This window comes from Aspergillus affinis, assembly GCF_023601865.1.
Source record: "Aspergillus affinis strain CMG 70 chromosome Unknown NODE_4_length_623078_cov_86_301200, whole genome shotgun sequence".
NCBI classification, from domain to species: Eukaryota; Fungi; Ascomycota; class Eurotiomycetes; order Eurotiales; family Aspergillaceae; genus Aspergillus; species Aspergillus affinis.
In genome coordinates, this window is record NW_026515785.1 from 508,102 (window position 1) to 530,633 (window position 22,532).

Genomic DNA, 22,532 nt, shown 5'->3' on the forward strand with positions numbered 1-22,532 from the left:
TGACAAAAGAAATGTTGACAAGAGGGTATTTCGCTTGCAGCGGCTCAAGCATATTGCTGATACAACGTGTGTCTGGAATGTGTATGACTGGTGGTCTGTGAGTGTATGTGTGTATGCGGGTAAGAAGGAAACAGCAAAAGAAAGGCAGGCTATGTCCGAAAAGTTAATTATAGATACAGGGAAAGAAGAAAAAGAAAAAGAAAAGTCAAATCGTAGAGAGAAGGATTCGTATCTAGCCGAGACTCAGGCTGAGGCAGGTTCAAGCCTGTCGCTGGCGTCTGCGCATCTCGTCTCGGCTGAGGAATCGTCGTATTCTGGAAACAAACTTTAGAGCTGTGGAGTCTGCATGGAACCATGAGTTAACTGATCTGACAGGTAAGAAAAAGGAAGAAGGGGAAGACTCACCACTGTACCTGCGTGCGGTACTCGGTCTGGGTCTGGAGTAATCCTCCGCCGGGCCTTCAGAAGAGATCTCGGTCCAGTAGCTGATATCGTGGTATCCGGAGAAGTTGTTGTTCTGCGCCCATGGGTTCTCATCGGCTTGGAGTTGGAGGGCCACGACGTGTGGGTAGAGAGATCCCAATGGGTAGAGGATCTCTTCTGATGATCGTTCGCGAGTCATGTCGAAGCTTTGACTTTGGCTTGTCTAGAGGGCATTGAATAAGTATGGAGACCAGATGGATAGAAAGAAGGTTGGGACTCACGTAAGGCTCGTAGTTGGTCTTGTAGCACATAATGATTGAAGTCGAGAGGACTCGGAGGGTGGATGGAGGGTTCAAAATATAGGCGAACCGGAGAAGGCGGGATGGCGATCTAGATCGAGATGGAGGAATAGATGGGATGGATGTCTTGGTTGAGATAGGGACTGTTGATCTCCAGGAAACTCTTTATTGATTTAAAGTCCAAGGCACTGGAGAACAATAAGCCCGCACTCCATTGTGAGAAACCTTGATGGCTTTATATCGTGGCATCGCAACTCATGGGCAAGCCAGCAAACAGCCCGCCACAGCTCCGTCGACAAGTGACAGGGAAGTCAAGAGTGGGGAATCGGTCAGCGCATGGTCCTGGGTTGTGACATTTGCTTTTTTTTGATTATAATAAAATATTTTAATTTATTTGCTCGATCCTCTAGGCTCGAGTAGTGCTAGCGCTAAAGGTCGCGACGAGGCTACGAGACCAAGGGTTGATGATGAATCTCATCGACGCGAATGATTTGAATTTTGGTAGTGACAAAGTCATGATCTCATCGTGTCAGGCGACAAATCAGGGCACGACAGACACGATCGACCCCATATTAGATGCATCCTGTATGGAGTTTATGACGGACCAGTAGACGGTCGGCTTCCCTCGGTCGAGCGACTCCACCAGAAGACCCAACAGGCAGACAGGAGAGAGGAGACTCTCAAAGACTCAGACTTCCCCCTGGCAGGCATATCGGCTATACCGCATGCAGATTTAGTGGCCCAGTAGTCGCGACTGTCTGGGACCTGATCTTCATCTGCCGGTGTGTCCGATGAACAGACTGCGGCTCCCCCTTGCGTCGCCCTCCAGTCTCTACCAGTCGCCGACCCCTTCAAGTCCACGTTTTTTACTGTTATTCCCTCCCCCCCCAGCGTTGCATACGATATGTAATGGTGACGATGAGAAACCCGACCGAAACGCACGCTATCTCCTCCTTGTGTCGCCCTAGATTCCGGTCCTGACCGACCATGTGTGTGCGTGTGCGCTTACACTTTCTCCCAGGGAGTCCTGTGCCTGGGTGGAGAATGAGCGAAAATAAACGATCGAAAAAGAATAATAAATTATACTCCGTACTCAGTATGGAAATAAAATATAGAGAAATAAAAAATAAAAATAAAATCATTCAATCGTTGACACGCTGACGGAAGGGGACGAGAGCTGTCACATCTCGTTTGGAGACGGTTTGGTCGACTATTGAATTTCCCCTGCCCACGCAGTCCGGAGTAGCGTGCTTGAGGTTGATTATGATGACTGTTAGTGTCGCGACGAAGACTCAATTCCTTAGCTGTTTCCCCTCCCCGAGCTTCTCCATGATCCACGGCGATCCTCTTGAGGCAAAAGATGGCGAGCTGACGAGACCAGGATCAACCGACACTAGTCGTCAGGTCTTCCAAATCCTTTGACTTAGCGTGGTGAGGGAGGAGGAGTGTCCAGGTTCCTGGGATCTTGGGGGGGTGTTTTAGTAGCTTTAGTGTCTTAGTGTCTTAGTGTGGTTGAGCATTAAGAGATTTAGAGCCTGGATAGGGGCAGCGCGTCATATAGTGTCATGGAGAAAGCCGAGACTTCATTGATCCGCTTGACCCGAAAGAGGAAGCCAGAAGGTCTTAGCGGAAGCGTGAGTAAGACCGTCGAGCGTGAACCAGCAGGAAGAATGCAGACAGCAGAATGCAGAACGCAGAGAGAAGCAAGCATAACTCGGTGTACACTCGACTAGTGAATGGAAAACGTAAGCAAGGGAGCACAGCCACTCGGACAAGGCCAGCGGTGCATGAGCCACGGTCTAGGGCTGAGGCCGTGGCTGGCTCTCTGTGGCTAGATAACTGTGGCTTGACCCAGAGGGCCTCCCCGTTCGGGATAGCCTCACATCTCATCGCATCGGCTTTGCTCCACTCGGCCTCTGCGGACCCAGACGGGCCCTGCAAAATTGTCTATAGCTGCCGGTCTTGGGGCTTGTCTGCCAAATTTTCGGTCCTTGCGCTTCGGAATGTCCGTCCCTTATTATTTTTTCTCTTTCCTTCACTCTTCCCTTCCCCCGATCTGGGAAGGGAGAAGATCATTCTGGAGAAGTATAAGTAAAAGGAACTCCTTCGGTCTCCATCCTGTTTGACATCTGTTCAGCCCCCAAACTGTCTGGAGTATATCTCGGTCTATTATTGTCGTCGGAACTCAGTTGCATATAAACTCAGCCGTTTTCCGTCTTCGAACCTAAATCATTATCATCTTCCTTCCTATCCTGACCACTTTTTGGCACATGTCCAAAACTACTCATCATGACCATGAACATGCAGGTTTCTGGCGGAGACTGCTGGGCAAGCTCTCCAGTCATGGACACAAACGAGCCATCTTTCTCCTGTCATCCCGCAAGTAAGTCCAACCCCTTTGTTCTCTTTCCTTTTATTTTTTTCTTCTTTTTTTCTTCGTTGTTTTTTTCTTTTCCTCTCCCATTTTCTAAGACCCAATACCCTTAATAGAACCTACCGAATTGGACACTGAGCGCCGTAGACACCACTACCACATGTCCGCTGGCTCTGGTGCTGAATTCCCAGTGAGCCCTGATCAGGAAATGGAGACGCCCGCGGAGGCATCGCGCTCTAGTCCGGAGTACGCGCAGGTCGACCTGAACGACTGGTATCCGCAGTATCTGGGATGCATACAGCACTTCCTGGATCACGCACAGCATTCGCTAGCCGTACAATCGCTGGCGGCGTTTGTCAACATCCGACTTCCCTGCCAGCGCCTGCGCGATCCTATTGTTAGCATGTCCGGCCCCCAGCAGGAGCAGCAGCAGCAGCAGCAGCAACCGCCCCCGACTCTGGGGTTGGACCCGGTGGATGCCCAATCACCCTCGGCGTCGCAGGTGTGCCTGAGATCGTATCTCCGGCGTCTCATCGTCACCGGCAACGACACAGCCCCTGTGTTACAGGCTTTCTTCGGGGCGGACTGGGAGGCGGGCCTCGGCTGCATCTGGAAGCAGGAGCGCGTCAACTACTTGTTCTCGGCGAAGAGTGACGGCTGGGCGTCGACTAAAGCGGCATACGATATCCTGCCGGACGAGCAGACGCCCTTTCTACGACCGCTCCATGCGGCGACGGAGGAGGAGCTCCGGGTCGCGGAGTCGCGATGGAGCGAGTGGTTGGCGATGGAGGATTGGATGGTGGGACCGCGGAGTCCCTGGTGAACTGAACTGGAGAGGTGGTGTTTACGGTCTACTTGGTTAGGCTGACGATGGGATGATTTACGACCGGGATGATCATTAGTCGCTCCTTATTCTTGGCTCCATTATTTTTTCCTTTGTTTCAGATACAGTCCTTGAATATAATCATCTATTTTGTCTATGATCCGGGTTGATTTATCTGAAGGAATCTCAAACATGTGCCCAATTGTTTGTTACAGGGAGTAGTAGGTAACGGAGTATACGGAGAAGAGATAAATATAGTCCAGGAAGTACTGTAAGAAGTTCATTTAATATGTAGGGGACCGATTATTGGTGCCCAAGAGGTTTCAGCTCGTCTAATTAAGCCGGAAGAGGCAAATGAAGAAATGAAAGACGGAGGTAAAATGGACGTGTCACAATTCCAGCGGCTTCGAAAGGACTTCCATGCAGATCAGTTCAATTAATTCCGGCTCCACTCCATGTGGCCGCCAAACAAAAATAAATCGGGCCTCCTGTCATCAGTCGACACTAGTCCGGTTAGTCGCCCCTTAGTCCCTTCATAGTCCCAGTCTCTGCGCACCGCCACACCTCCCCCCTGGAATCCAGCATGACAAATTCCTTCTCTGCTAAACTAACCTACGGAGTCTAGTCGGCTGCAACTAAGCTTCGCGTCATCGCTTGGCTTCAGCCTGACTCATACCCATTGGCAAGGAGAATGCTGCTTAAAAGTAGCTCGTCGGGTTGCCCTGGTATCTCGATGAAGCTGAATTCATCTGTCATCGACGGGTAAACTCTCCGCTGTCATATTTGCCATTGACACTTTTGGCCCCTTTTCATGAGTATTCTTAGTAACTAATTCTGATCTCGAATCACGATCCCTCGATGATTGATAGATGCACTGGCGCTGACATCGATCGTGATCCATGGTAGTTTCACCTTAAGACCTGAGACCACGAACCAACCAGATGGATACTACGATGGATCTCCCCATCTCCATCCAAGACGTCGATCCGCAAGTCCTAATTCCGGCCCTCAAATCTCACCTCCCCTATTCGCTTCCGTTGCTACGGCGCCTCCAACACTCGCTAGTCCATCCCTCCCCGACCGCCAAGTATTTGGCCACTGCCACCGTCTGGGATGCCGTCGGGGACCTGAAACCCGTGTCTGACTCGAACTCCGTGTCCGCCTCGTTATTATCCAGGGGATCCCCGCTAGGAGATGTTGGTGCTACCAATTCCAACACTGGCGTTCCGACGCCCTGGCTAGCCGCCTGGGTGGATCTGCATGCCGGTCCTGAGACTCAGATGGTTGTTTATTCTAGTCTCGAAAGGGAAGCTCAAGCTCCATCTGACAACAAGGAAGAAGAAGAAACGATCGAGAAAACCGTCTCCACTCTCGATGCCACTAGCAATAATGTCAGGCTCAATGGCACTACTAGCAGCGAAATCTCACCCGACCCTCTGGATTGGGTGCGTGCGCAACTATTGGCTCTACTATCCCATGTTCAGAACCGCTTGATGCCCGAATATCTCCAGTCTCTTAATCTCGACGACAATCTGGCCCCCAAGTCAGCTCGTGACGCCATCACGAACCCGATGGGAATTACTAGTTGCAACGCGAGCGCGACTGACAGCCGTCCCAACCCAGCGGGTCAGCCTTTCGGTCCTCCAGCTTTCAAAATCGGCCATCTGCACACGGGTCTATTCTCCGTGTTAACCGCTTCGGGAAAATACCCTCCTCCCCTTGGCCAATGCCACCATGGTGCTGGTCCTAGTCCCGATGCCAGCCATCCACGTGGGCCCCAGATGGTCGTCCCAGGTCTCCGGGTCCACCGTTTCGACCAGCCCCCCTACAACAAGTACCTATTTCGGGACGAGGAATTTGTCATTGCTGATGGGGACCACGACGGGGACCACGAGAGTGACAGCACCGACCAGAACGGGGACGTGACCCAGCATGGTGGTTCCCGTGCTCCTGGATCCGCACCCGCTGTCACCCATGAGTCTATTTGCTCCCAACTGCTGCCACCCGGATACCGCTTCTCCGACCGCAAGGGAAACTCGACCCTCATGGCCCGTCACTACGAGCTCGTCTGTCGCCGATCGGCCGTCTTTCGTACCCCGAAGAGCTTGGCTTCGTTTCCGTGCGTCGCGGTCTACGTGGATGCAGATACTAGGAGGGCTAACGGGGACAATGATGAAGGAAAAGAAGAAGAAGATCCCATCGCATGGGCCTTCCTCAGCGCGGACGGGTCGCTGGCCGTTCTGCACGTCGAGCCGGATCATCGCGGCAAGGGACTGGCCAAGTGTGCGAGTCGGGAGGTCATGCGACGAGGGATGCGCGAGGGAGGGATGTTCCGCGCAAAGGGCGAGAAGGGCTGGGTGCATGCGGACGTGGCGCAGGGGAATCGAGCGAGTTGTAGGGTGATGGAGAAGCTGGGGGGTGTGGTTGGTTGGACGGTTACGTGGACGGTTGTAGAGTTTGATGAGTAGGTAGATTTGGTGAGTATATGGGCTATGAGGGTTGTATACACTGCAGATAGAGGCTTGGGAGGGGTTTAGGTTTTAGATGTAGATGGCTGAGTTGTTTAGAGGTGGTTGTACATAGTTATTGAGAGAATGACTGATATGCTTCACTTAGACGTATATATAGACTAAGTTCATGGGGATATATCCATGCCTAGTGAGGACGACGGAATGATAGTTAAATTCATTCTAAAGGCCAACAAGACGAATGTCGCTATAAGTCATTAACCAGCACGGTACGGATCGTTATCTATGAGAATCATAAAATGAGGCCGCATAGTCTCGAATCAAACAGTACGATCTATTGTTCTTTCCTGATACCATTCTCTTTTCACACCCAGTCAGTACCTTAAGACTGGAAGTCCACCAACTCTACTCTCTCAACAAAAACAACAACAAAATCCCCGGCGCACCCATCAACAATCCCAACGCCCAAGACATCGTATTCCAACCATCATGATCCCTTATAAACCCTCCATAGATCGGCCCGATCAGACTCCCCGCCGCCCACGCCGCATTCATAACCCCATAGCCCAGCGCCAACCCCCCGCCCTTACCAAAGACGTGCGGGAATTCCTTCTCCTTCTTTTCAATGAGATACGTGATTTCGACCATTATCGGGGGTTCCAGGACCCCGCCTACGACGCCGATTAGGGCCAGCAGGGCACATAGTAGCGCTTTATCGCCGAGGGTGTTCTCGGTGACGAAGCGTAGACAGACGAGTAAGGGTACGGCGGCCAGGAAGGCCCCGGCCGCTAGGTAGATGCGGCATCGGGGCCAGCGGTCGACGATGAAGCCTGTTAGCGGGTCGCCGATGTGAGGGAGAGAGAGCGGGATGAAGATGAGGCCTTGGCCGGCCTGGCCCCAGCCGAAGGTGTCGCGGACGAAGAGCGGGAGGACGCTGTCGAAGCACATGACGCAGGTGGCTTGGATGAAGTACGCAAAGAGGGCGACGGCGAGGCGACGCGATTTGAGCAGCGTGAGGAGACGATTGTGGGAGAGTGGGTTGGGAGATGTCGTGGGCGTACTGGCGCGGCTGTGTGCGTTTTCGGATTTGCTGCGCATGCTGGCGGCGGCCTCGTCGGGCGTGTTGGCGGTGCAGGTGGACGAGGTGTCGGTTGAGTGGTCCTGTCTGTCAGGGGAGGAGGTCTCGGTGTCTTGGGTAGGGGTAGTGGCGAGACCGCGTTCGCTACTGTCAATGGGGTCTGCTAGGAATTGGGGAGTCTGGGGTTCACTGTCTCTGTTCCTGGCGGTTTCGGTTTCGCTGTCACTCTCACTGTCATTCTTGAGCCATTTCGCGGCGTCTTTCTTCTCGATCATAACCAGACGGAAAAAGATATCAAGTCCGATGAAGCCAAATGCTAGACCAAAGACGGCATAGTAGCCAGCGTGTTCATACAGGACACCTCCCAGAAGAGGACCAACCATCACTCCCAGCGTCATTCCTGAGCTTGCGAGACCCATGGCACCACCCAATTCGTCCGTTTCCACATTGTCCGCCAGCAAAGCCATCCCTACGGTCCAGACAACGGCAGCCGAGGCACCCTGGAAGAGGCGGCCGGTGATCCAGAGGGCCAGGTTGGAGCCCACACAGAGTAGGGCCGTCGAGGCTCCCATGATCACTAGGCCGACGAGGAGTGGCCATCGTCTCGATTGGATGCGATCGGCTACGTAGCCGGAGATTGCTGATTGGGTTGTCAGTGTGCTGTGGTTGCAGAGGTACTACGACTCTCAGGAGTCGATTTGGTGTTTCAACTCACGGCAGAACACCAATAACATTGACCCGTAGAGGGCAAGGAGGATGGACGTCCACTGCTGCTCTAAGAATTGAAAGAAGTGATCAGATATTGATATACTAAAAGTACGCAGGAAACATACCTTGATCTACTGCTAACCCTACTCGTTGAGTGAGAACGGTTGGAATCACAGGGACAATCTTCCGGAAAAGTCAATATAGATCAGGGCAGAGGATACAGAGCAATCGATCACCTACCAATCCATAAAGAAGCATATCCTATTACCAAGCATGAGCCATTATGCATCAAATTTGAGTCAGAGAAGGGGACACCATACCGTAAACATAGCAAAGGCCACCATAAACAGGATAAAGACCTTAGAGGATCGCCATTCTAGACAGATTGGCCGTCCCGAAGCCAAGCTTCCAAGCTTCTCCTGATACAAATTCCACTGCACCATCGGGACGGTCGAGAGTGTGCAAAAGAAATTCTCTTTTTCGAAAGAGACAATTTTCAGGACTTGGGCCCTTTAAAAAAAGGCGCATGGGAAGATGGCTACATCAGAAATTGATATTTCTCCGAAGAACAAGGTGGATCCCTCTCAATATCCTTCTTTCCATCGCCCGAATTAGTAAAGTCAGAAATTTTCTATGGTATTGGATGCAAGGACCACCGGATGACGACGCGTAGTGCTATGTCGAACGGAGAACGTGGAGATATGGAGAAACAAGTTCAGCGTACGGAGTACGGAGTACATGGCCACTAGAAGCGTGCCTGGATTGATACTTTGGAGTCGATCGGTTCTCGGGGTTTGCAGACTATCCATTCCATATAGGTAAAACCTGCTTCTGCTATTTGGGCCATTTCGAAAGATTCAAATAGGCAGTGGAGTACTATAATCAATAGCCAGCTCTATATTGCATATCGGAATGAGAGGACCCGGTTGCAAGAAAGCACGGAGTACGAAGTAGTTTCAGTCGTAAGAACCTATTTAGCGCGGTGACGTTCCCCTTGCATTACGGAGCATGTCTTCTGATGATCTTCCCCAAGCAACCTGCTAGCTGGAACGGTGAGGCCTGGGTATGTCTATGCGGTATAGTATCAAACAATTTGGACTTTCGTTGTCTGGTTCGCAGACCCAAAATTTATCCTCGCAGCCTGATTCGGTCGAGCGGACCCCCTTGGAGTCAAAACCACCAAGCTTTTTTATGATCGCCCTTATGCAGCCCTAGGCTGAAGGTAACTCAAAGCAAGGTGATACCAGGCCATCCATGGATGATCTGGACCGGGGTCTTCAATTTTGGGCAGGCCGATGCGTGCCCCGGGCATCCCTTGTTCTAGGGGAAACGCAACGGTGATGACGTTGGCGGGTTGCCTAGGTTAGATGCGATGGGGTGCCATTGAAAAAAAGGGAATGAGCCCACGTTGATGGGCTTATACGTTCTGATAAATCCCTCGCACTTCCCTCCCTTAGAGCAGTCCATAACTACTCCGAGTGGCTGGACGAAAAGACCGCACCCGAGGTTGGGGGGGGTTCGTTGCCTTAAGTGTCTGAAGAAAAGGGGGAAGGCCGTGTCATCGAATACAAAGAGGCCAGCCCTGGACGTGTCAGCTATGGCGCATCGATGTGAAGATAGGAAGGTAACTGCTTTGGTGACTTCAAGCAGACCGATCAGGTGCGTCCCAAAGCGGACTAGCGCCCCGATGTCGCATCCCCGCACCAAAGTCGGATGAGTCATCGGCACTAGTGCCTCATTGATCTTCGTCGCTGTCGGTTTCTGTGTCTTCCTATCCCTTTCTTCCCTTGCTAGTCCCTTTATTGTCCCATTTGACAGACTGCACAAAATGAGCGCTCCCAAGGTTGCTGAGAACATGCTCTGGGGTGGTCGATTCACCCGTAAGTCCTACAATTGCTCATTCCCACGGTCTTCACCGCACCGAGAAATACTAACGTGAACGACTCAAGAGGGTCTCGACCCCCTTATGGTCCAATATAACGAGTCTCTCCCCTACGACCGCATCCTGTGGAAGCAGGACATTGCCGGCTCCATTGCCTTTGCCCGGGCCAACACCAAGTCTGGCATCCTCACCCCCCACGAGTTCTCCGAGATCGAGCGCGGCTTCAAGCAGATCGCCGAGGAATGGAGCACCGACTCCTTCGTCGTCAAGGCGAACGACGAGGACATCCACACGGCCAACGAGCGCCGCCTGTCCGAGATCATCGGCAAGGAGATCGGCGGCAAGTTGCACACCGGTCGGTCCCGGAACGAGCAGGTCGCAACGGATATGCGGCTGTGGCTGCGGGATGAGCTCCGCAAGCTGGACAACTTCCTGTGCGACCTGATCAAGGTGTGCATTGCCCGCGCCGAGAACGACATCGAATACCTTATGCCCGGTTACACGCATCTGCAGAAGGCTCAGCCCGTCCGCTGGAGCCACTGGCTCTTGTCGCACGCCACGGCCTTTGCCAGCGAGCTGCAGCGTCTCCGTGAGGTGACCCGCCGCGTCAACCGCAGCCCCCTGGGTACTGGAGCGTTGGCCGGAAATCCCTTCCAGATCGACCGCGAGCAGATGGCCAAGGAACTTGGCTTCGAAGGTCTGCTGTACAACTCAATGAACGCCGTGGCGGACCGTGACTTCGCCATGGAGACCATGCAGTGGGGTAGCTCGTTCATGCTCAAGATCTCTCGCTGGGCCGAGGATCTGATCATCTACAGCAGCTTGGAGTTCGGCTACGTCCGCTTGTCGGACGCCTACTCCACGGGGTCCTCGCTGATGCCCCAGAAGAAGAACGCAGGTGAGTTTGATAGTCTAAACGCCCTTATCTCCCACAGACAATATCTGACTCCGGAACAGACAGCCTGGAGCTTCTGCGTGGCAAATCCGGCCGAGCATTCGGCCACATGGCCGGCCTCATGATGACCATCAAGGGCCTGCCCACCACCTACAACAAGGATCTGCAGGAGAGCATCGAGCCCCTCCTCGACCACGTCAAGACCGTCAGCGACAGCATCCAGATCGCCACCGGCGTGCTCTCTACCATTACCGTCATCCCCGAGAAGATGATCGCCGCCCTGGCGCCCGAGATGCTGGCCACCGAGATCGCCGACTACCTGGTCCGCAAGGGCGTGCCGTTCCGCGAGGGCCACCACATCTCCGGCCGCGTCGTCCAGCTCGCCGAGCAGCAGAACGTGCCCATGGACACGCTCTCGCTGGAGCAGCTGCAGACCGTCGATGCGCGGTTCGATGACGACGTCCGCGCTTGTCTGGACTACGAGCGCGCTGTCGAGCTGAAGGATGCCGTTGGTGGAACGAGCAAGCGCGCCGTGCTCGAGCAGACTTCCGTTCTGAGGAGTTTGCTATAGATTTTTCATTTCTTCTAGAGGACGGTGTGGGTGTTTCTTCTTGGAAAAGTTTCGGGATTTTGTAATAGATACAAAAAAAGAGAACGAACGGATCTGAATTTACGAGATATTTCGGTTTAATATACGGGATAGAGAATGGCATTTATCTTTGACCTATGGGATTCTTGATAGTCAATTTTTTCCAAGAGGAAATTGAAATAACGAGTAATACTGGAAAAAGCTAGAACTACAACCGATCGAGATTCAGGATGCTACACGCGAGGATATAAGATACCGACATAATTAAACCGATTCTAGTATCCAACCCGTGCAAACCGCACTATTATAAAAAACATAATAAAAGATAGGCCAAGAAAAGAAAAGGAAGAAGAGGAAGCGAAAACAACCCACTGTCCATCGGCTATCCTTAGATGACATCTTTCATCTAAATGCCCTATATTTATATCCCCTCGATCAATTCTTGAGCCCCCTCCTCTCCTTCTCCTCCCAAGCGCTGACATTCTCATTGCCAGTGGCATTAGCACTCCCTGTCGATGACCTCCTCCAGTTGGCCCGATAGGCCGGTAACATCGCGTCTTTGGCGGCATCGTACCGCATGAAGCTCATGACATGGTCCTCGTCAGACCCGGGAGCGCTTCTGGGGCTGGAATCCTTGACCGGCTGGTCTAGGTTGGACGTCAAAACAATGCCGTCGGCAGTGATGATTGGTATGGCGGGCGGGGGACGGAGGTTGGGACACAAAGTCGATGAGAACTGGGATTGGCGCGGTGACGGACAGTAGTGGTGAGGACGCGGGCGCTGGCTGAGAGGTACATTGATCAGTTCGCGGGCGGAATGGGCTGCTAACTCGGCGCGTTGGCGATAGAATCCCGTGTCAGAGAGTTCTGGGATAGGTTCTAGTTGGTGTTTGGAATGGGTTGTTCGTGTGCTGGTGCTTCTGGTGCTTGTTTTGGGGGATGTCGTTAATGCGGCTGCGGCAGAGGTGGCGAGGAGTGTGCTTGAAGGGGTTGAGAGGGTTGTCGAGGATGGATGGGTCAGTATGATGCCAGGGTTACTGGTGATCGAATGGCTGTTTGTGCGGGAGGCCAGCGAGACCAGAGACTCCGTTGCTGGTCCTACTATAGGACTATTACGAGATGCAGCTGCCCGGGGTTGAGATGGGGAACTGTAAGAATCTTCAACGAGATCAGCCATGAGATCGTTTAGTATCTGTAGGGAAGGGTGCTTGTGACATACTATAGGAAGGACCATTTGTTGATGTCAAAAGATTGCGCAAGACACTGTGTGTAGGTGATGGGGCATTCTCGTTGCATTCGTGCATAGGTCCACGCCAGCGAAGAAGAGTGAACCTTCTGCGACGCTTCTTGCGTGAACGGCGGATCAGGCACAACGATAGGCCTAGAAGAACCAACATTGCTGCTATGCCTGCCACAATGCCAGCGATTAGTCCTGCGTTGGGTTTGTCTCCACTGCTGCCGGTATGGCTGCTATTGGATAGGACTGTAGGCAGCTCTGTGCGTGTCTGGGTTGTCGACGGAGAGTCCTTGGCCGATAGGCTATTCGGGGACAATGGGGTCGATGCCAAAATTGAAGTCGAGGTCGAGATCGAGATCGATTCTGTAACCGCAGTCGCAGTCTCAGTCGTAGTCGAGGCCGAATGAGATGTTGCTGTCGTTGATGTGATCGAGGTGGTAAAAGCAGTCGATAGACCTGAGGGAGCCGCTGGGGAGGGAGGCGCTGAGATAGCTGGTGTGGGCTTGGATTTGTCGGTGCTGTTGTTGATGTCATCCGGGCAAATTCCCGTGTTACATGGATCGGTCGAACAACACCCCTGGAACGGACCCTTGGAGCAGACATACCAGGCCTTACCTCCCGAGCAAGACATTCTCGGTCTGGTGAGTCGGAGCAAGTGAGACTGGAGCGAGACATAAAATCAGGTGTCCACGAGGGAACGAGTGGATGACAGTTCCGTCCCTGAGGAAAAACCAGAGCAAAAGCAGGAAGGAGGACAACGAGGGCTGAGAATGAGTTGCAGCTGCTTACCGGTAGTCACAAAGCGCTCTTAGCGCGGGGTGGAGCGAGGGTTAGCAATTGCGTAGTCCTGGGATATATCTGTTCCTATAAAGGGTGGCAAGATGATACTTCTTTGTCCCTCGTGGAACGCAAATACTTGGCAAGAAGGCTCGTTGCCAGTACTTGGATTGACAATGGCAAACAGATTCTAGCCTGGGACTTTGCTATTGTTTCATATTGATTGATTCATTGGAGAAATGCTGCGTCGTAGATTGGAGGCTATCGCTGGTAGTCGATATCCAGATTTGATAGCTCGAGTCTGCTACTTCTTCGATCGAGTCAGACGGTCGGCTAGACACAATTATCATGAGGAACCAGCTGCAATGCCATGTTAGTAAAGCATTTGGTCGATCATTGTCTTTGTAAACCAACAAAGAGTTCTGCAGGGACGGCTCGATCAGGAAGAACGACAAAGGGCGGAAAGAACACTTGAAACGCAAGACAACGGGCTATGTAGAGGAAGAAGCAAAAGAAAAAAGAACTCCAATTGTATGAGGTAATAAAGGGCTATAAAAGACAATATAACGTGAGTACACCAAACTCATCGCCCGGAAAGAAAAAAGGAAAAAGAAACAAAAGGATGGATATACACATATGAACACAGGAAATAAAACACAGCCTAGTTTTCATGACGCTTCTTTTTCCGCCCAGTCAAAACACTTCCACCACTTCGACTTGACAGATTCAAACCGATGTCGACCCTTAACTTTCATTGTGCGACCGGCCAGCATGGTTGCATCTTAGTAGACACGCTTGAAGGGGGGCACGGGCTTGCACTCGTCCGCGTCGAGGGTGTTGGCCTCAACGGCGCGGTAGTCCAGGTCGATCTTGCCGTGGGGCTTCTTCTGCCACGTAAGGGTGTGCTTCATCCAGTTCTCGTCATCACGGTCGGGGAAATCCTCGCGGGCGTGGGCACCACGAGACTCCTTGCGGTTGGCGGCAGCGACAGCAGTTTGGGTACTAAATTGTATCATGTCAGCCAAAAAGCTCCTTGCAATTTTTGTCATGTGGGGATGAGGAATACGTACGCGCAGGTCAACAAGTTCTTGAGCTCAAGGGTCTCGACGAGGTCGGAGTTCCAGATCATGCTACGGTCCTTGGTGCCGACCTGGTCGAACCAGGTGTCGATCTCGGTGACCTTCTCGACACCCTCATCCAAACTCTCCTGGGTACGGAAGACACTGACATCCGTCTGCATGGCCTTCTGCATGGCGTTACGGATGTCGAAGGTCGACTTGGGACCGTCGGCGTTACGGACGAAGTCGAGGTCCTTGATCGACTCGGCACCGGCATCGGAGCTCAGCTCGCGGTGAGGAGCACCGGGGGTGGCGATGTCACGGACACGGTGGGAAACGGCACGACCGAAGACGACCAGATCCAGAAGCGAGTTGGCACCCAGACGGTTGGCACCGTGGACGGAGACACAGGCGGCCTCACCGCAGGCATACAGACCGGGGACAACCTTGTCCTTCCCCTGCTCGTCAACGGTCAAGACCTCACCGGTGAATTTGGTGGGGATACCACCCATGTTGTAGTGAACGGTGGGCAGGACGGGGATGGGCTGCTTGGTAACGTCGACACCGGAGAAAATGGAGGCGGTCTCGGAGATACCGGGCAGACGCTCGTGCAGAAGATCGGGAGGCAAGTGGCTCAGTTGCAGGTAGATGTGGTCCTTCTCAGGGCCGACACCACGGCCCTCACGGATTTCCAGGGTCATGGATCGAGAGACGACGTCACGGGAAGCCAGATCCTTGGCGGTGGGCGCGTAACGCTCCATGAAACGCTCACCCTCGGAGTTGAGCAGGTAACCACCCTCACCACGGGCACCCTCGGTGATCAGACAACCGGCACCGTAGATACCAGTGGGGTGGAACTGAACGAACTCGAGATCCTGGTTGGGAAGACCGGCACGGGCGACCATGGCCATACCGTCACCGGTACAGGTGTGGGCCGAAGTGCAGGAGAAGTAGGCACGTCCGTAACCACCGGTGGCCAGGACGGTGTGGTGGGCCTTGAAACGGTGCAGGGTGCCGTCCTCCTGGTTGTAAGCAATGATACCGCGGCACTCGCCGTCCTCCATCAGCAGGTCCAGGGCGAAGTACTCGATGAAGTAGTTGGTGTTGTGGCTCAGAGACTGTCCGTAGAGGGTGTGAAGCAGGGCGTGACCGGTACGATCAGCGACGGCGCAGCAACGGTAGGCCTGACCACCCTTTCCGAATTCCCGCGACTGACCACCGAACGCACGCTGGTAGATAAGACCCTCCTCGGTACGGGAGAAGGGGCATCCGTAGCCCTCGAGCTCACGAACACTAGCGGGGGCTTCACGGGTCATGTAGTGGATGGCATCCTGGTCACCCAGCCAGTCGGAACCCTTCACGGTGTCGTACATGTGCCATCTCCAGTCATCCTTGTGCATGCTATATACCACGGAAAAACGATTAGCAAAAACTTCTTCTCCTTTCCTCTCCCATTTTCAAATCACACAGGAAAAGAAGATGGAAGATACGAAAATTGCCCCAAAGGCAAACAAAGGCAAACCTACTTTCCAAGAGCAGCGTTGATACCACCCTGAGCGGCGACAGTGTGACTTCTCGTGGGGAAAAGCTTCGAGACACAGGCCGTGTTGAAGCCAGCCTCGGCCAAACCGAAAGCGGCACGCAGACCGGCACCACCAGCACCGACGACGACGGCATCATACTCGTGGTCCTAGCCATACAATTAGGTTCAATGTTGGGAGGACACGTCACATCAGAGTGTCGGCTTACAATGACGGGGTATTTCTCAGAGATATAGCCAGTGTTCTCCTTGGCGCGCAAAGGGTTGTTGGCGAAGATCCGGGCTTGCGGAAGGACGAGTTAGTTGAATTGGCGACGAGGGGATTCAAGGGACAGTGTCCAATGCATACCAGCGGGCCGCGAAGAGGAGAACAAACGTCTCTGGTCCCTCAAAGCACGGGAAATCTGCGCAAAACGGCGTGTCAGCTTCAGGTGAAACCGAAGAACCCGGGGGGCAATTGATGCGATCAGGGTCGTGGGTTGAACCGGTCTGGTCGGTTACTGACCTTGGAGGCGGGAGCTAGGCTCCGCAAGCTCATGGAGCTCATGATGACGGATCAAAAGAAAAGGAACACTTTCCTAATGAGTCCAAGGGAGAGGGGAGAGGGGAGAGGAGGGGGATTGAGAGCACTGAAAATGCAGAGACGGCAGCAGAGAGGAGAATGCAAGACCTCGCGAGCTGCACTTTTGGATCGCCGGTTCTGCTGGCCGAAAGACTCGCTGACATAATCACCCGCCCAGTTGCCGACGGGGAGGACCGGGGCCGAGTGCGCCAATCAGCGTGCGCGCAGTGGTAATCACCTCGGGCGGTGGCCGCCTGCTGATTGGCCGGCTCCAGCCCAGGGCACGTGGCCGGCCTTCCTTTTAACCCGCGCGCTGCGAGGCATTCCGGACGTGTGCCCAGCGGACTTCCCGGCGTCATTCCTCGTTCATCTCTTAGTCGGGCTGCTAGATGGGATCGGGGGATGGTGATACACGGAGGAGCTCCCGTGCTGTCTGCTGAAAGTCCACCCGTCAGAGACCCGGACTCCAGCCAGACACTCTCGTCATGACGGCACGGTAAGGTATCATCTCTTACCCGGACGCGGTGTGCTGAGGTAATCCCGATGCCGAAGACCGTCATGTGATACTTACGCCTCTACGGAGTACGTACGGGCAGATAACTACGAGACAGGAGGTTTGAACAGAGCACGTGATAATTTCATAGTAGACTGAATTACGAGATAAATTGATCATACACATCCGTCCAGCCATGCTATGTAAATCCAACTTGCAGATGGGAAAGGAAGGGGGCGTCATCTAATTATACTGCATGTAGGATGCCGTCGAATTGAACTTCAGGTTGCCCTTGATCACCTTGTCCACGGCAGCCAGGAAGTCCTTCTCCGTGGCGACCTTCCGGCGCGCCCGAATGGCGAACATACCGGCCTCCGTCGCAACGCTGCGGAGCTCCGCACCCGTGGCGTTGGGGCACAGTCGAGAAATCAGCTCCCATCGAATGTCGCGCTCCACCGACATGCTCTTGGCGTGGATCCGGAGAATGTTGGCTCGGCCCTCGACGTCTGGGAGAGAGAATTCGATCTTACGGTCAATACGTCCGGGACGCATGAGCGCAGGATCCAGAGTCGACGGTCGGTTGGTTGCGAACATGACCTTAATGTTACCGCGAGCATCGAATCCGTCCAGTTGAGTGATCAGTTCCAGCATAGTACGTTGCACTTCGTTGTCACCGCCCGCGCCGTCGTCGAAACGAGCACCACCGACCGCGTCGATTTCGTCGAAGAAGATAATGCAGGCCTTCTTGGTACGCGCCATCTCGAACAGCTCTCGAACCATCCGGGCACCCTCACCCACGTATTTCTGGACCAGTTCACTACCAATGACACGGATGAAGGTGGCGTCTGTTCGGTTGGCGACGGCTCGTGCACAGAGCGTCTTACCGGTTCCGGGAGGGCCGTATAGCAGAGCACCCTTGGGCGGGTCGATACCAAGGTTAACGAAGCGCTCTGGCGATAGCAAGGGCATCTCCACGACTTCTCGCAGCTTCTCGATCTGTTCTTTGCATCCACCAACGTCGCCGTACGTCACGTCGGGTTTGTCTTCGACCGTCATCATCGTCACGCTGGGGTCGATCTTGGGCGGGAGGGGAAGCATAATCTGGTACTTATTCCGGTCGACACTAGTAGAAGAATCAGTAAACCGAGCCCAGAGATTTCTGGAAATCCAAACATACCCAACTCGCATGCCTTCCTCGATATCCGTAGGACTCACACGTTCCCCTAGATTGACCACAAACTTGGCGATCTGCTTGACGTTGATGACGTATTTACTCTTGTCCGTATCCTTCTCATCTTGAATGATCTTCGTGCAGCGAGCGACCTGTAGCGGTTGCTCCTCTGCCATGCGTTGTCGGTCGGCGGCAACATCCCAAAGGTGTGGAGGTGCAAGACCAGTGTCGGATTCCTAAGATGGTCAGCTCCATCCGGAGAGGGATAGGGAAAGGAGCCAGTATACCTTAACGCCAATCTTCTCATTTACGCTGTTCTGCTTGTCTTTGATCTGCTTCTCCAACTTCTTCAAGGCATTCGCGTAGGGAGCGGCGCCGTACGTCTTCAGTACTGCGATATCACTGGGAGTCCGGTCAGCCATCACTTTCATCCACCATCCGAACAACAGATCCAAGGGGAGACATACTCGTCTGTGAGAGGAGTGATCTTCTTCTCTGGCTCTTCTTCATCGGCGAAGTTCTTCTTGTACTTCTCCCAGTTCTCTCCCGTGGCGCTAGGCATGGTGAGAAGAGGGCTGTGAGGTCACGGAGGCGAGGGTAGGGATAGGAAGGAAATGCACAGAAAAGTTAGGGATCAAAGTGATGGGCGAGATTCAACGGTCGTGAATAGCACCAGAGTCGTTGAGTAAGGATGAGATGGAGCTTGGGATGAGAGGCAAGAGAGGTGGTAGCTCTTCGGGTTGCTTGCTGAGGTGGTTGCGTCGGTCGGTTCGAGCTGTTGACGCTAGTGGCCGCCAAGGCTAACCGTAACTTCGCAGAAATTCCAAAGCCGCCTTCACGGTCTGGCCTGCTTCTTGTCTCTCCAACCCTCTTTTACTCCTTCCCCCCAATTCCTCTCCGGTCTTTGTACCATATTCAATTTCAAAATGGCGACAGCAGCTCCCCAGGCCGCCCCTGGGAACAACTCCTTCAAGGTGCGTCTTCTTGTGTGGGAGGAATCCTATCTGTGGGCCGTTTTCTGATAACCGGACAGGACAAGGAGAAGCCCATGGCCGTGCGAACGTCCAACATTCTCGCTGCGAGAGGTAAGTGCATTACTTTGATTTGTAGCTGTGTCATGGAAAAGACTTACTTACTAACTTGAACGATAGCCGTCGCCGATGCCATCAGAACTGTACGCTGGTCTAACAATCTTGTCACAGATGAGGGGCTAACATATTGAACAGTCTCTGGGACCCAGGGGAATGGACAAGATGGTAGGAACAATTGCCAGTCTACCTTTGAATCTACTACTAACGAGAAAATAGATCCAAACTCCCAAGGGCAACACCATCATCGTACGAAGCCGACTCCCTCATACATCTTATATACACCCCGCCGCTAACCACCCCCGCAGACCAACGATGGAAACACTATGCTGAAGGATATGAGCGTCATGCACCCCGCCGCTAGGATGCTGGTCGACCTGAGTGCCGCCCAGGATGTCGAGGCTGGAGATGGAACTACATCGGTTGTTGTCATCGCCGGAAGCCTGTTGGGCGCTGCGGAGCGTTTGCTGTCCAAGGGCATTCACCCCACCGTCATCTCGGAGTCCTTCCAACGAGCTGCGGGCGCTGCCGTCGAGATCCTTCAAAACATGTCCCGACCGATCAACCTCGCTGACCGTTCGACTCTCCTCCAAGCCGCCTCTACCTCGCTCTCCTCGAAGATTGTGGCCCAGCACTCCGGTCTTCTCGGCCCGATGGCCGTCGACTCGGTACTGAAGATTGTCGACCCTAAGACTGCGGAAAACGTGGACCTTAGAAACATCCGTATAATCAAGAAGGTTGGAGGCACGATCGAGGATAGCGAGATGGTGGACGGTCTAGTGTTAAACCAGCCCGTCATCAAGAGCAGCGGTGGTCCCACAAGAACCGAGAAGGCCCGGATAGGATTGATTCAGTTCCAACTGAGCCCTCCCAAGCCCGACGTATGTCCCTCGGTCCCCTTTTTCAGTTATACGTACAATACTGACGCGTGAGTGGCTACATAGATGGAGAACCAGATCGTGGTGAACGACTACCGTCAAATGGACAAGATCCTCAAGGAAGAGCGCCAATACCTGCTCAACATGGTCAAGAAGATCCAGAAGACGAAGTGCAATGTCCTCCTTATCCAGAAGTCGATCCTCCGTGACGCCGTTAATGAACTGTCGCTTCACTTCCTTTCTCGCCTGAAAATCCTTGCGGTCAAGGACATCGAGCGCGACGAGGTCGAGTTCCTGTGCAAGAGTCTTGGCTGCAAGCCCATTGCCAACATCGACTCCTTTACCGAAGACAAGCTGGGTACTGCCGACCTGGTTGAGGAGGTCCAGTCCTCCGGCGCTCGCTACGTGAAGGTCACTGGCATCAAGGCGCCGGCTGCCTCTGCCAACCAGACCGTGTCGATCGTCGCCCGCGGTGCCAACAACCTCATTCTCGACGAGGCGGAGCGTTCCTTGCACGACGCTCTGTGTGTCATTCGCTGCTTGGTCAAGAAGCGTGCCCTCATTGCTGGTGGTGGAGCTCCGGAAGTTCAGGTGGCCCACGCTCTCGCCATGCGGGCTCGTGAGCTTACTGGCACGGAAGCCATCTGCTGGAAGGCCTTTGCCGACGCGATGGAAGTCATCCCCACCACCCTCGCCGAGAATGCCGGTCTCAACTCGATCAAGGTCGTCACCGACCTGCGTCACCGCCATGCCCAGGGCCAGCACAACGCCGGGGTCAGCATCCGCAGCGGTGGCGTGAAGGACGATATCACCGAGGAGAACATTCTGCAGCCTCTCCTAGTGAGCACCAGCGCCATTGAGCTGGCAGCCGAGACGGTTAAGATGATTATGAGAATTGATGACATTGCTTTGTCGCGGTAAGCTCCGACGGGACAAGTGGCACAGAAAAAAACTCATAGAAAAAATTCCGGGGGTGTATTATGACGAGTAATTTCATCAAAATTAAACGACGTTTAAAGATTCATCTACTTTTGGATTATTAATTGCAAATAGTTTGTCCACTTTAGTCCGCCAGTGAAGGGCAGTCAACCGTGATAATATTCGGAATCTAGTCTTCATTTTCACCGTACAGAAGATTTGTACAGACTTCTATCTCTTTGTTGAATGTAGTTTTGGGCCGGCCATAAAAGTCACTGACCAAGCAGCATATAATATCAAACATAATTCACAGCCAATATAATTGCTTCACGGTCTGCTTGGCTACTCATTCATCATCCTATCGACTGTGAATGATTCCAAAGGGAATGCTTGGAAGCCATTAACCACGTATATTGACTGACCATCTATGAAAGGCTCTCCCACCCCCTTTCTTTCCACTATTCTTTCTCTCTCCTCCATCATACTTACACAGTTGTAGGCAATTTCTTGAGAGCCCAATCTATGATCCCTATAGCCTCAGAGGGGCCCCTACATATATTCTTGATCCATTGGCTTGAAAATTCGCCCCCTTTGTAATAACATATTGCCGAGGCAGAAACTTCGTACAGCGTTTATTCATACTCACGCCTGAAATGGTCGAGTTATTTCCTCTCCTATCCTTGCACCCGGGATTTTGCAGCCAGAGGAGCCATGGTATGAGCGACACTGCAAGAAATTGCCCATGTAAGTACATCCTGTCAATGTCAAATAGACACTAATTGGGTACGGTGTCTTGTTTCTGGAGCTCGCTGCCGAGATCCCATGGAGATTCAAGGACCATACTCTGTTGATCAGAACGCTCGCGAGGATGTTCAATATCACCTGCTCTTTGCAAAAAAGTTGCGTTAAAACATCGTGAGAGCTGCTTCTTGTTATGAGACAGTCGATTATGGCTTCAGGTGAGTGGGTCCTTCATTTTCGGCCTTCAACAGCAACTTACAAAGGTTTTATAGGCTGGACACCAAATATGTTTCGCCAGAAAAATTCAAATACATCGAGACGAATAGAAGCAGACTGGGTAACTAACTAACTAGCACCGTGGGATTACGTAACTTACTACCCCGACATCAGGGTGCTCATAACCAAGGTAGTCTTTGGTGATGTGCTGATCCATGCAGCGTGAGCAAAGATTTCCACAGAGAACGCTATCATGAAGCGATATTGTGGTCCCTTGAGAGCGTATTCCCACGCTCTCCATTCTTGGAGCTTCGT

At 53.1% G+C, this 22,532-nt stretch overlaps 9 protein-coding genes across 9 annotated transcripts; 4 read left to right on the forward strand and 5 right to left on the reverse strand.

Annotated features, from left to right (window-relative positions):
- Window positions 1-259: 259 nt before the first annotated feature.
- Window positions 260-734, reverse strand: KD926_008055 (uncharacterized protein; the record flags this gene model as incomplete). Its single annotated transcript, XM_053104037.1, has 3 exons — window positions 260-342; window positions 406-646; window positions 705-734. The coding sequence occupies 3 exons, from the start codon at window positions 732-734 to the stop codon at window positions 260-262; spliced, it is 354 nt and encodes a 117-aa protein (XP_052960619.1).
- A 2,331-nt stretch (window positions 735-3,065) lies between these two features.
- Window positions 3,066-3,919, forward strand: KD926_008056 (uncharacterized protein; the record flags this gene model as incomplete). Its single annotated transcript, XM_053104048.1, has 2 exons — window positions 3,066-3,105; window positions 3,213-3,919. The coding sequence occupies 2 exons, from the start codon at window positions 3,066-3,068 to the stop codon at window positions 3,917-3,919; spliced, it is 747 nt and encodes a 248-aa protein (XP_052960620.1).
- Window positions 3,920-4,860: 941 nt separating this feature from the next.
- On the forward strand, window positions 4,861-6,387 carry KD926_008057 (GNAT family N-acetyltransferase; the record flags this gene model as incomplete). The annotated part of the gene is made up of 1 exon (XM_053104060.1): window positions 4,861-6,387. One exon carries the CDS (start codon window positions 4,861-4,863, stop codon window positions 6,385-6,387), a length of 1,527 nt encoding a protein of 508 aa, XP_052960621.1.
- Window positions 6,388-6,792: 405 nt separating this feature from the next.
- On the reverse strand, window positions 6,793-8,616 carry KD926_008058 (MFS transporter; the record flags this gene model as incomplete). Its single annotated transcript, XM_053104071.1, has 5 exons — window positions 6,793-8,105; window positions 8,181-8,240; window positions 8,299-8,356; window positions 8,414-8,434; window positions 8,494-8,616. 5 exons carry the CDS (start codon window positions 8,614-8,616, stop codon window positions 6,793-6,795), a joined length of 1,575 nt encoding a protein of 524 aa, XP_052960622.1.
- A 1,385-nt stretch (window positions 8,617-10,001) lies between these two features.
- KD926_008059 (argininosuccinate lyase ARG4) lies at window positions 10,002-11,521 on the forward strand (the record flags this gene model as incomplete). The annotated part of the gene is made up of 3 exons (XM_053104082.1): window positions 10,002-10,053; window positions 10,123-10,953; window positions 11,013-11,521. The coding sequence occupies 3 exons, from the start codon at window positions 10,002-10,004 to the stop codon at window positions 11,519-11,521; spliced, it is 1,392 nt and encodes a 463-aa protein (XP_052960623.1).
- A 453-nt stretch (window positions 11,522-11,974) lies between these two features.
- On the reverse strand, window positions 11,975-13,406 carry KD926_008060 (uncharacterized protein; the record flags this gene model as incomplete). The annotated part of the gene is made up of 2 exons (XM_053104093.1): window positions 11,975-12,696; window positions 12,758-13,406. 2 exons carry the CDS (start codon window positions 13,404-13,406, stop codon window positions 11,975-11,977), a joined length of 1,371 nt encoding a protein of 456 aa, XP_052960624.1.
- A 928-nt stretch (window positions 13,407-14,334) lies between these two features.
- KD926_008061 (succinate dehydrogenase [ubiquinone] flavoprotein subunit) lies at window positions 14,335-16,697 on the reverse strand (the record flags this gene model as incomplete). The annotated part of the gene is made up of 6 exons (XM_053104104.1): window positions 14,335-14,554; window positions 14,623-16,011; window positions 16,137-16,300; window positions 16,360-16,433; window positions 16,500-16,554; window positions 16,656-16,697. 6 exons carry the CDS (start codon window positions 16,695-16,697, stop codon window positions 14,335-14,337), a joined length of 1,944 nt encoding a protein of 647 aa, XP_052960625.1.
- Window positions 16,698-17,448: 751 nt separating this feature from the next.
- On the reverse strand, window positions 17,449-18,938 carry rpt1 (proteasome regulatory particle base subunit RPT1; the record flags this gene model as incomplete). Its single annotated transcript, XM_053104115.1, has 4 exons — window positions 17,449-18,328; window positions 18,383-18,612; window positions 18,664-18,778; window positions 18,844-18,938. 4 exons carry the CDS (start codon window positions 18,936-18,938, stop codon window positions 17,449-17,451), a joined length of 1,320 nt encoding a protein of 439 aa, XP_052960626.1.
- A 364-nt stretch (window positions 18,939-19,302) lies between these two features.
- KD926_008063 (chaperonin-containing T-complex subunit CCT4) lies at window positions 19,303-21,263 on the forward strand (the record flags this gene model as incomplete). The annotated part of the gene is made up of 7 exons (XM_053104126.1): window positions 19,303-19,350; window positions 19,410-19,461; window positions 19,528-19,550; window positions 19,603-19,632; window positions 19,684-19,713; window positions 19,773-20,345; window positions 20,409-21,263. 7 exons carry the CDS (start codon window positions 19,303-19,305, stop codon window positions 21,261-21,263), a joined length of 1,611 nt encoding a protein of 536 aa, XP_052960627.1.
- Window positions 21,264-22,532: the final 1,269 nt, after the last annotated feature.